The sequence below is a fragment of the Rhinopithecus roxellana genome, chromosome 1, assembly GCF_007565055.1.
Source record: "Rhinopithecus roxellana isolate Shanxi Qingling chromosome 1, ASM756505v1, whole genome shotgun sequence".
Lineage (NCBI taxonomy): Eukaryota > Metazoa > Chordata > Mammalia > Primates > Cercopithecidae > Rhinopithecus > Rhinopithecus roxellana.
Genome location: NC_044549.1, coordinates 130,826,059 through 130,838,372, shown reverse-complemented (window position 1 = coordinate 130,838,372; position 12,314 = coordinate 130,826,059). Strand labels below are relative to the sequence as shown.

The 12,314-nt window shown below is 48.8% G+C and overlaps 1 protein-coding gene across 1 annotated transcript; it reads left to right on the top strand.

The window, feature by feature from the left end:
• The first annotated feature begins 2,140 nt into the window (after positions 1-2,140).
• PSMD2 (proteasome 26S subunit, non-ATPase 2) lies at positions 2,141-12,096 on the top strand. Its single transcript, XM_010366180.1, has 21 exons — positions 2,141-2,439; positions 2,887-2,943; positions 3,321-3,485; positions 4,600-4,721; positions 4,910-5,134; positions 5,428-5,586; positions 5,737-5,881; positions 6,064-6,124; positions 6,371-6,517; positions 6,694-6,800; positions 6,998-7,125; positions 7,355-7,442; positions 8,846-9,008; positions 9,132-9,233; positions 9,428-9,573; positions 9,828-9,911; positions 10,441-10,609; positions 10,698-10,792; positions 10,976-11,102; positions 11,499-11,617; positions 11,754-12,096. The coding sequence occupies exons 1-21, from the start codon at positions 2,305-2,307 to the stop codon at positions 11,934-11,936; spliced, it is 2,727 nt and encodes a 908-aa protein (XP_010364482.1). The 5' UTR covers positions 2,141-2,304; the 3' UTR covers positions 11,937-12,096.
• Positions 12,097-12,314: the final 218 nt, after the last annotated feature.

Sequence of the window (12,314 nt, the reverse complement as noted above, 5' to 3'; positions counted from 1 at the left end):
AAATACAAAAAATTAGTCGGGCGTGGTGGCGGGCACCTGTAGTCCCAGCTACTGGAAAGGCTGAGGCAGGAGAATGGCGTGAACCCGGGAGGCGGAGCTTGCAGTGAGCCGAGATCGCGCCACTGCACTCTGGCCTGGGCAACAAAGCGAGACTCCCTCTCAAAAAAAGAAAAAAGAAGAAACTTTGGGGTTTGCCTAAAACAGTCGAGGGCTTTGAAGACTGGAAGACTGAGCTTTAAATCCTGATTCGGCCGGGCGCGGTGGCTCACGCTCGTAATCCCAGCACTTTGGGAGGCTGAGGCGGGCGGATCATCTGTGTTCGGGAGTTGGAGACCAGACTGACCAACAGGGCGAAACCCCGTCTCTACTAAAAATACAAAAAGTAGCTGGGCGTGGTGGCACATGTGTAATCCCCAACTACTTGGGAAGCTGAGGCAGGAGAATCGCTTGAACCCGGGAGGCGGAGGTTGTGGTGAGCCGAGATTTCGCCATTGCACTCCAGCCTGGGCAACAGGAGAGAAACACTTTCTCAAAATAAATAAATAAATAAAATAAAAAATAAATCCTCATTCTACTACCTGATATGATCTCCTCTGTAAAATGGACCTAACCCTACCAATCTCAAAAGGTTGTAAGAAGTGCATGGATTCACTCAAAAGCAGTCCTGACATAAGCGCGTCAGTCACACTCCTCTAAGACTTCACAGGGAAAGACGAGAAGACAGCGGAGGAAGACCTTGTCTTGTTCTGCTTTTAACTCCAGAACTTGGCGGGAAGCACAGGGCTTTATTGATCCATTTCGACTCCACCTCGCTCCCCAAAGTATTTAAAATGGTAGCCACGGGAATAGCAGAGTATTCTCTTTCAACTGCGGAAGAATATCAAATGAGGTTAATAGGCGTTGCGCAGTGGCTCACGCCTGTAATCCCAACAGTTTGGGAGGCCAAGGCAGGCGGATCACCACGTCAGGAGTTCCAGACCGGCCTGACAAACACGGTGAAACCTGTCTCTACTAAAAATACAAAAATTAGCCAGGCGTGGTGGTACGTGACTGTAATCCCCAGCTACTTGAGAGGCTGAGGCAGAAGAATCGCTTGAACCTGGGAGGCGGAGGTTGCAGTGAGCCGAGATCGCGCCACTGCACTCCAGCCTGGGTGACAGAGAGAGACTCCATCTCAAAAAAAAAAAAAAAAAAAAAAAAAAAAAAGTGTTAGTGGGTCTGTCATGATTCACAAATAGAGAAACCTGATGATTTTCCAATGCCTAGTTCTGGCCTCCAAAGACAGCCCCCAGTGGGTCATTATTATACACAAAGATGGCCTGAAGATGAATGCAAAGCCATTCATTCATTCATTCATTCACGCATGCATGCACTCTGCAAATATTTATCAAGGCCTACCACAAGCCAGGCACTAGGCTGGAGGCTAGGAGCATAAAGATGAATAAGACACAGTTCCAGGCCAGGCACAGTGGCTCATGCCTGTAATTCCAGCACTTTGGGAGGCCGAGGCAGGCAGATAACTTGAGGTCAGGAGTTCGAGACCAGCCTGGCCAACATAGTGAAATCCCCATCTCTACTAAAAAATACAAAAATTAGCTGGGCTTGGTGGCGGGCGCCTGTAATCCCAGCTATTGGGCTGAGGCACGAGAATCGCCTGAACTCGGTATGGGGAGGTTGCAGTGAGCTGAGATCGCGCCACTGCACTCCAGCCTGGGCGAGAGAGCGAGTCTCCTCAAAAGCAACAACAATAACAAAGCCAAATGAAGTTAATATTTCACAGTGGTGTGGGGCTAGACACAGTTACACAGACTTTATACAGGCGGCAATCAAGCGTCCTGGACTTCAAGAAATCTAGTTTGTCTGTCGCGCCACGCAGCCAACTGGAGTGTCACTGTGGGTCCCATTTACACCGTTATGAGAAAAACCTATGGCCAAGGAAAACTCGGTATCTCGGGTCGCAAACCGACCATCTACGGCAGCGGGCAGCGAGCGTACCCAAACGCCACACGGCGAAGTCCCGCTGGTTGCAGGAAACTCCGAAGACGTCGGGGGCCCGGAGTGCCTATGGCGCGGGGGAGGCTGGGAATTGTAGTCTCCGCCTGCCTCCGAGGGCGGGGTCAGGGGCGGGGCTCTCAGGCTGTGTGGGTGGATGGGTCGCCGAGCGTCCCCGGCTCGCCCCGGCGTTTCCGGTCGCGGGTGGCCTCTGGAGGAGGAGGGGCGCTGCGGCCGACGCGCGCGAGGCGGTGTGGGAAAAAGGGCGGTGCGAGCGGGTGCGCGCGCAGCGGGCCGGCAGTGGCGGCGGAGATGGAGGAGGGAGGCCGGGACAAGGCGCCGGTGCAGCCCCAGCAGCCCCCAGCGGCGGCCCCCGGCGGCACGGACGAGAAGCCGAGCGGCAAGGAGCGGCGGGATGCTGGGGACAAGGACAAAGAACAGGAGCTGGTGAGGCGCGACCCCGAGAGCCGGCGGAGGAGGCCGCGGGGCTGAGTCACGGCGGCCCCGCAGGCCTCAGGCCCGACACCCAACGACCCTACCGCACCAGGGAGAGGGCGGTTGGGGCGACCCTCAGGACTCCCGGCACCCTGCCTCTCTGCTCCTCATTCTCCGTTCCGCGCTGTCACCTCCGCCGTCCCCACCAACCCTCACCACCGCCGCGTGAGGTGGACTCGGGCGGGTCATTGTCACCTCCGTTTCCTAGAGTGGCTTTCAAGTAGAGCCTGGTTCAGAACCTAGGCTGATTTCCCACCAGGGCTTCCTATTCCCACTGTTTCCTTGTCCACCTGGCCCCTCCTAAGAAGGCAGGCTTATTCTCCACCTGCCCCGGGTAAGTGGGAGGAGGACGTCTTTGGGATTCATTCTCTTCATGAGCTGCTTCTCCCAACCCTCCAGTCTGAGGAGGACAAACAGCTTCAAGATGAACTGGAGATGCTCGTGGAACGACTGGGGGTGAGTCACGATGTTAACATGATTCGGTGCATGTTTGGATCTTTCCCACTTGTTCGTTTTATTCTGTTTTGAGGCAACTGCTGTGTACGGTGGACTGTATTTTAGGGTCAGTGTTATGATGATGTTGGAAGGCAGGAGAGTTACAAAGGGTATTCGTACAGTTTTGCAGCTTTCTCTTGTGGGAGAAGCAGAGTTCTTAACTCTTAACTTGGGTCATTTGTTTTTGTGCCAGGCAGGGTGCAGGGAGTTGAGGAATCACAGATGAATGAATAAGACACAGCTATTTCCTTGGAGGAGTTGTTAAGTTAAATATCTTTGTATTATGATTTGAAGGGGTGTGACTCCTTTTTTTCTGAGCCCTGTCTTCTCTTGATCAGGAGAAGGATACATCCCTGTATCGACCAGCGCTGGAGGAATTGCGAAGGCAAATTCGTTCTTCTACAACTTCCATGACTTCAGTGCCCAAGCCTCTCAAATTTCTGCGTCCACACTATGGCAAACTGAAGGAAATCTATGAGAACATGGCCCCTGGGGAGAATAAGGTAAAACAGTTTCAAACCTGGTGGAGGCCTAGTTTAGGAATTCCTTTTTACCCAGACCATGGGGGGACTCATTGTGAGTCACAGGCAGCCTGATAGACCTAAGCCCTGATCTATTTGAGCAGAGTTCATCACAGTCAAAATATCCACAAAAGAGCTGAAAGTAAGATCAACTTCTCAGAAGACACCGTTTCTGTTATTTGTATTGAACTTTGGGGTTTCATTATAATGGTTAATTTTTAACTTATGTTTAACCTTGATTTTTCTCTTTCCTTCTATCCCATGCACATTCATTTATCTCTAAGATATGTTCCACATTCAGTCACTTCTGTGCTTGCTGGTACAACCCTCATCCTGGAAATGTTCAGTTTTTGCATGGGCTATTGCAGCACCTCTTGACTGATGTTGCTTTTGTCCTTTGTTCCTACACAGTCTGTCTCTTATGTAGCAGCTATTGTGATCTTTCTCAGTTATGGGTCTTTTCTGCTTAAAACCTTTTAATTGTTTATAATTGCCATTAAAGTAAAATTGAGAGCCTCCATTTTTCTCCACATTATCCCTTCTTTATCACCCTTCAGCTGTGTTAGTTTAAAAGGAAGATAGTGGCTGGGTGTGGTGGCTCACACCTGTAACCCTAGCACTTTGGGAGGCCGAGGGGGTGGATCACCTGAGGTCAGGAGTTTGAGACCAGCCTGGCCAACATGGTGAAACCCTGTCTCTACTAAAAATACAAAAAAAAAAAAAAAAAAAAAATTTAACTGAGTGTGGTGGTGGGCGCCTGTAATCCCGGCTACTCAGGAGGCTGAGGCAGGAGAATTGCTTGAACCCTGGAGGCAGAGGTTGCAGTGAGCCGAGTGCACCATTGCACTCCAGCACTCCATCACTCCATCCTGAGAGCGAAACTGCATCTCAAAAAAAATAAATAAATAAAATGGAGATAGCAACACCAACCTTGGTTTTTGTGAGGTTTAGCTTAGATAACGTGTTAAATTTCTAGTACAGAGATTGGTATATAGTTAATAGTTAAATTTTGGAGATAACGATCTTGATTCCACAATGCATGTTCCCTTTATGCTGGACTGTTGGGTTTGACTTCAAAGGACTGTTTTCTTTATAGCGTTTTGCTGCTGACATCATCTCTGTTTTGGCCATGACCATGAGTGGGGAGCGCGAGTGCCTCAAGTATCGGCTAGTGGGCTCCCAGGAGGAATTGGCATCATGGGGTCATGAGTATGTCAGGTAAGATCTTTCTTCTTGGGAATCTGAAGGGAGCTTTGAGGCTCTGAGATAATTCAGAATTCTCTTGTGGAGTACCATCTGTCTTGGAGTATCAGTGTATTGAATTTCCCAGACACTGGATTCCTTGACCCGCAGAGAAGTGCTTCCCCTGAAGCTGTGCTCCCTTAATCGTCTGGGTGTATCTGTAGGCATCTGGCAGGAGAAGTGGCTAAGGAGTGGCAGGAGCTGGATGACGCGGAGAAGGTCCAGCGGGAGCCACTGCTCACTCTGGTGAAGGAAATTGTCCCCTACAACATGGCCCACAATGCAGAGCATGAGGCCTGTGACCTGCTTATGGAAATTGAGCAGGTGGACATGCTCGAGAAGGACATTGATGAGAATGCATATGCAAAGGTCTGCCTTTATCTTACCAGGTGAGTGAACATGATAGGGATGGGTGGCAGGCATGCCCTCCTCAGCACCTCTCTCAATTGTGCCTCCTCTATTTTCCCAGAGCATTTGCTCAAGCATAACATCACGCTGTAGTTAATCTGTTGATGTCTGTGAGTTTCTTGAGGACAGAGACTTTGTGTCTTCTTAGTACTAACATCTAGCACAGTGCCTGGTGTGTAGTAGGTATTCATTATTTATTTTGGGTAAGTGAATTCAATGGGGGAAAATGAGTGCCTGGCACTTTCTGAATTCTTTGTTACTTTTACTTTTGTAGTTGTGTGAATTACGTGCCTGAGCCTGAGAACTCAGCCCTACTGCGTTGTGCCCTGGGTGTGTTCCGAAAGTTTAGCCGGTTCCCTGAAGCTCTGAGATTGGCATTGATGCTCAATGACATGGAGTTGGTAGAAGACATCTTTACCTCCTGCAAGGATGTGTATGTAGGGAAGAAGCTGGCAAAGAGATAAGCTCACCAATAGGACATTTGCATAAAGAGCTGGGACTTGTAGTTTCTGGTTAGGGCTTGAGGGGTTTTCCTGTGCCCTTAGTGGGCAGTGGTGAGCAGATGTACGGACTCTCTCCACAGGGTAGTACAGAAACAGATGGCATTCATGCTAGGCCGGCATGGGGTGTTCCTGGAGCTGAGTGAAGACGTTGAGGAGTATGAGGACCTGACAGAGATCATGTCCAATGTACAGCTCAACAGCAACTTCTTGGCCTTAGCTCGGGAGGTGAGACTGCTCTTTTTTCATCAAGGCCTTTTTTTTTATCATAATTCTACCTGCCATTTCACCTCGCCGACTATACCTCTGACTAGACTTTCCTTGATTAGAATTGCCATTCAGTGGGATAGCAGAAGGGACAGCTGGGGGAGTTCTAGGGGAGCAGTTGTGACCCTCTGACTTCTCTTCAGCTGGACATCATGGAGCCCAAGGTGCCTGATGACATCTACAAAACCCACCTAGAGAACAACAGTGAGTAGCCCTCTCTGTGTATGGGAGTTGGGGGATTGTAGTTACGCCCCTTGTATTGGGAGTGATGGCTTGGCCAACATGCTTATCCTACTGAGTTCAGAATCCCCATGAACTTTTTTTCAGGTCACTGCTTGGGGGTATAGGTAGAGGATACTAAAGGACTAGTTCAGAACCAGAAACCAGCTGCCATGCTGTGTTTCTTTCCTGTCCTAGCTGAAACCTTCTTTCCTCTCCCTCCTGTTACAGGGTTTGGGGGCAGTGGCTCTCAGGTGGACTCTGCCCGCATGAACCTGGCCTCCTCTTTTGTGAATGGCTTTGTGAATGCAGCTTTTGGCCAAGACAAGCTGCTAACAGATGATGGCAACAAATGGCTTTACAAGAACAAGGACCATGGTATAATTCCGTTCCTGCTTTATCTTTTGTTTTGCTTTGATCACTTCTTTTGTCCTCTTGGAGTCATAAATTATCTGACAAGGGATCCACCGTGCAGTTCTTTGGAGAGCTCTTTATAATAACAGGATCCTCAGGATAGGACCATTTTAAGACTAATAGATTCTTCTCTGGTATAGGAATGTTGAGTGCAGCTGCATCTCTTGGGATGATTCTGCTGTGGGATGTGGATGGTGGCCTCACCCAGATTGACAAGTACCTGTACTCCTCTGAGGACTACATTAAGGTTCGTCTGCATACAGCCTGCTTATGGGGACTTCCCCCTTCCATATTCTAGTGCCTAGCAGTGCCTCTCTTGCACTGGTGAGGTCTGCCCAGTTTTTAACTCCAGTTAAGGTGGGTGCTGCAGTGAGGCCCATGTAGCATCCTTTGTGGTGAGGAAGGTAGAGTATCCTGAGTGAAGAATCTGTTTACTCTTTGTAGTCAGGAGCTCTTCTTGCCTGTGGCATAGTGAACTCTGGGGTCCGGAATGAGTGTGACCCTGCTCTGGCACTGCTCTCAGACTATGTTCTCCACAACAGCAACACCATGAGACTTGGTTCCATCTTTGGGTAAGGTTCCTCACTTTTCTTTCTGGTAGTGCTCAGCCTGTACACTCTGGAGAACAGGAACTGGGCCCTTTTCACCTATATTGCCAAGGGCTACCACTATGCCTACTGGGTATCTGACTCTTGGTGAATGTTTGTTGAAATGGTGAATGAATGACTGATTCTCTTTTTGTTCTTTTCTTGCTGCATCCTTGGGTATGTGTTGGGGACCGCCTCCCCATGGCTTTTGCAGGCTAGGCTTGGCCTATGCTGGCTCAAATCGTGAAGATGTCCTAACACTGCTGCTGCCTGTGATGGGAGATTCAAAGTCCAGTATGGAGGTAAGTAGAGGCTATTGAGCATTTAGAGTAAGTAGGGAAGGTGCTTTGAGTCCTACTTTCTGTGATAAATAATGAAAAAGAAGTAAGTGTGTGCATGTGTGCATACGTATACATGCCTCTTTGTGTGTATTGAGGGGTGTCACCTCAGTGAAACCCCTTGATGTGGGATTCTAAGCCTCTGGTGGTTTTAAGGCTAAAGAGTTAACATTTTAGGCCTGGTGCAGTGGCTCGTGCCTATAATCCCAGCACTTTGGGAGGCTGAAGTGGGCAGATCACTTGAGTCCAGCAGTTTGAGACCAATCTGGGCAAGACTGTGAAACCCCATCTCTACCAAAAATACACAGAAAAATTAGCTGGGTGTGGTGGCACTCGCCGATAGTCCCAGCTACTAGGGAGGCTGAGGTGGGAGAATTGCTTGAACCTGGAGGTGGAGGTTGCAGTGAGCTAAGATTGTGCCACTGCACTCCAGCCTGGGTGACAGAGTGAGACCCTGTCTTTAAAAAAAAAAAACAACAAAAGTTAACATTTTAGTATTGCGTTCTGTCCCTTGGAATGTCTGAGAAACTACTTGGACTAGAGTGAAGTGTAACTTAACACAGCCTGGGGTTGATGATTCTCCTTAGTATTGTAGACATTGGTCAGCCTTAAATGTTCATACTTGTGCAGCATCATTAATGGATAAATATAGCATGGTGGCTAGTGGTATAGGTTTTAGAGTCAGAAAGACTTGAGTTCAAATCTTGCCACCTCTGCTTATAAGCAGTATGATCTTGAACAAGTAATTCAGTCTCTTCAGGCCATATTTTTCTCATCCATAAACGGGGATAACGGCCAGGTGCGGTGGCTCAAGCCTGTAATCCCAGCACTTTGGGAGGCTGAGGCGGGCGGATCACAAAGTCAAGAGATCAAGACCATCCTGTCTAACAAGGTGAAACCCCGTCTCTACTAAATACAAAAATTAGCTGGGCATGGTGGCACGCATCTGTAGTCCCAGCTACTCAGGAGGCTGAGGCAGGAGAATCACTTGAACCCAGGAGGTAGAGGTTGCGGTGAGCCGAGATTGCGCCACTGCACTCCAGCCTGGCGATAGAGTGAGACTCTGTCTCAAAAAAAAAAAAAAAAAAGGCAGTGCAGGGGATAACCTCAGGACCTGTGATCCTGGGGTTGTCATGAGGGTTAAATGTCGATAGTACGCAAAACAGTTGGCCTAGTGGCTGGCATATAGTATATATTCAATGAGTCATGGCTACTATTGTTATTTTGATCTGCCATCAAAAAGGGATTATAAACTAATGTAATTAGAGAGAATATCTTGCAGTGGACTGTAGGAATAGGCTATCTTGAATCAAGACATAAATGTTTTAATAACTTACTGTGTGTAATACTGATTTTCCTACCTCTAGGTGGCAGGTGTGACAGCTCTAGCCTGTGGAATGATAGCAGTGGGGTCCTGCAATGGAGATGTAACTTCCACTATCCTTCAGACCATCATGGAGAAGTCAGAGACTGAGCTCAAGGACACTTATGCTCGTTGGCTTCCTCTTGGACTGGGTCTCAACCACCTGGGTGAGGGGATGTTTCTATTTGGGCAAAGAGCTGACAGTAACTGGATACAACAGGGAGGGTTTATGTGTCAGGCTGTGCTGGATGGAGGCAACTATCCTCTGACCCCTTGAATCTGTCCTGTAGGGAAGGGTGAGGCTATTGAGGCAATCCTGGCTGCACTGGAGGTTGTGTCAGAGCCATTCCGCAGTTTTGCCAACACACTAGTGGATGTGTGTGCATATGCAGGTCTGTGTCTTTATGAGTCTGTCTTGTGCTTCCCCAGTGACTCCTCACTTCTTTCTTGGTCCTTATTTTCAGGTTGTTTCTCCTTTCTCCTTCATTGTGACCTGCTCTAGATTCTTTAGACTTCTACTGTTTTCCAAAGCATTTCCTTGGTAACTTCTCATTTCTGTCCGTTCTCCCTCACCACCCTAATGCAGGCTCTGGGAATGTGCTGAAGGTGCAGCAGCTGCTCCACATTTGTAGTGAACACTTTGACTCCAAAGAGAAGGAGGAAGACAAAGACAAGAAAGAAAAGAAGGACAAGGACAAAAAGGAAGCCCCTGCAGACATGGGAGCACATCAGGTTATATGGGCAGCTGGGCACTTTCAGAGAGGCTCTGAGAAGAGATAAGCATACAGGGAAGCTAGGTTTGGTTTTTGCTTTAGCGCCCCTCTGGGTATTGCCACGTATTGAAATAGCGTGAGACTGGGTTCTGTACGTAAGGGGTAAGGGTGTTCCCCACAGGATGGCTTTTTATTTTCAGATGGGACTTGTGGCAAGGGTGACTGTTTTTTATTCCTTGAGCTTAGTGGGTTCTGGTGTCTCTTCAATTGCAGGGAGTGGCTGTTCTGGGGATTGCCCTTATTGCTATGGGGGAGGAGATTGGTGCAGAGATGGCACTACGAACCTTTGGCCACTTGGTGAGTATAGCGTGAAGAAAATTGGAATATATTGGTTTTGATGACCTGGGGTTCCCCAGCGAAGTTTTCTGATGGGTTTTCTTGGTGGACAGGTGATCTTTTTGCTGTGCCTTTTCTTTTTTTTCTTTTTTTTTGAAACGGAGTTTCGCTGTTATTGCTCAGGTTAGAGTGCAATGGCACGGTCTTGGCTCACTGCAACCTCTGCCTCCTGGGTTCAAGTGATACTCCTGCCTCAGCCTCCCAAGTAGCTGGGACTGCAGGCACACACCACCATGCCCAGCTAATTTTTGTATTTTTAGTAAAGACAGGGTTTCACCATGTTGGCCAGGATGGTCTCAATCTCTTGACCTTGTGATCCAACCGCCTCGGCCTCCCAAAGTGCTGGGATTACAGGTGTGAGCCACCGTGCCTGGCCTGCTGTGCCTTTTCTACAGAAGTTAAGACCCCCTTTTACCCATCAGTCCACTCCTGTAATGGAACTTGTTTTTACTGCATTCCCCTTTATTGTTGTATTTTCTTGGATCATCAGCTGAGATACGGGGAGCCTACACTCCGGAGGGCTGTACCTTTAGCATTGGCCCTGATCTCTGTTTCAAATCCACGACTCAACATCCTGGATACCCTAAGCAAATTCTCTCATGATGCTGATCCAGAAGTTTCCTATAACTCCATTTTTGCCATGGGCATGGTGGGCAGTGGTGAGTATCGGGCAGAAGAAGATTATAAACAGATTGGGGGAAGATTTCAGGCCCCTTTTTTCACTTCTGTAATGCTTAACATTTCCAGGTACCAATAATGCCCGTCTGGCTGCAATGCTGCGCCAGTTAGCTCAATATCATGCCAAGGACCCAAACAACCTCTTCATGGTGCGCTTGGCACAGGTAAAGAATAGAACTCTTCTCCACAGAGCATGCTGGGGAAGTATCTGTGGTGATGGAAGGAGGAACATGGAGTGCTGGCCCAGGAGGAAAGATGTGACCACGTGGGAGAGTTCTGTTTGGCTGGGTTAGGCAATGTCTCCTCAGTGGTGACTCTTTACCTCTACTTCCCTCTGTTTTTTTCAGGGCCTAACACATTTAGGGAAGGGTACCCTTACCCTCTGCCCCTACCACAGTGACCGGCAGCTTATGAGTCAAGTGGCCGTGGCTGGGCTGCTTACTGTGCTTGTCTCTTTCCTGGATGTTCGAAACAGTGAGTTCCTGTCAGAAAGTGCTCTGACTCCACCCTTCCCAGGACCACTTGGATAATTTAAGTTCAAGACCCTAAGTTAGCTCTGTATCACTCTAAGTTCCTGAGAGTCTTTGGGCCTTTCATCACCCACACTTTCGATCTGGCCCGAAGAGGCTTGAGGGTGGTGTGCCCAGCATCTGCTCCTAAGTCACGGGAAGTGCGATTTTCAAGTCTAAGGGCTGTAAGCAAAGTGAGGTGGGGGTATCTCTGGGTTAGTAGTAGGTTATATGAGGGGAGGAGTATGGATTCAGTCGTATGACTGAGGGGTTAAAGGGTCAGGGCTGAGGTGGGCTCTAGTGTTTCTGGCCAGGCCTGCCCTTTTGTCTCCCAGCTTTTTGTCCTGTCTGCTTCCCTCAGTTATTCTAGGCAAATCACACTATGTATTGTATGGGCTGGTGGCTGCCATGCAGCCCCGAATGCTGGTTACGTTTGATGAGGAACTGCGGCCATTGCCAGTGTCTGTCCGTGTGGGTCAGGTGAGAGGTTGAGTAGAGGGGAGGGCTCAGGCTGTATTCCCAAACTGGAGAATGTACATATACTTGCTTTGCTGAAACTGACGTGGGCAGTGGGTTGTTGCTACTTTTCCATCTTTTCCATTTTCTTACCCTACAGGCAGTGGATGTGGTGGGCCAGGCTGGCAAGCCGAAGACCATCACAGGGTTCCAGACACATACAACCCCAGTGTTGTTGGCCCACGGGGAACGGGCAGAATTGGCCACTGAGGAGTTTCTTCCTGTTACCCCCATTCTGGAAGGTTTTGTTATCCTTCGGAAGAACCCCAATTATGATATCTAAGTGACCACCAGGGGCTCTAAACTGTAGCTGATGTATCAGCAGCCATGCATCCTACTGTCAAGGGTGGACACGGCTGCAGACTTCTGGGGGAATTGTTGCCTCCTGCTCTTTTGTTACTGAGTGAGATAAGGTTGTTCAATAAAGACCTTTATCCCCAAGGCCTCTCTCTGGCTGTTTTCGGGGCTGGAGTCGAAACTAGGGTAAGGAGTGGAAGTGAGAGGACATTGTTTGGAGCAACTCTGAGTCTAGGTTAGCAGTGGGGCTGCCCTGGATGGAAAGAACTGAGCCCCTCCCCTGGGTGGAAAAAACTAAGCCCCTCCTTTCTAACCATCTTCTGTTTGCATTTTCTTAGAACCCTTGAAAAGCCAGTAAATGTAA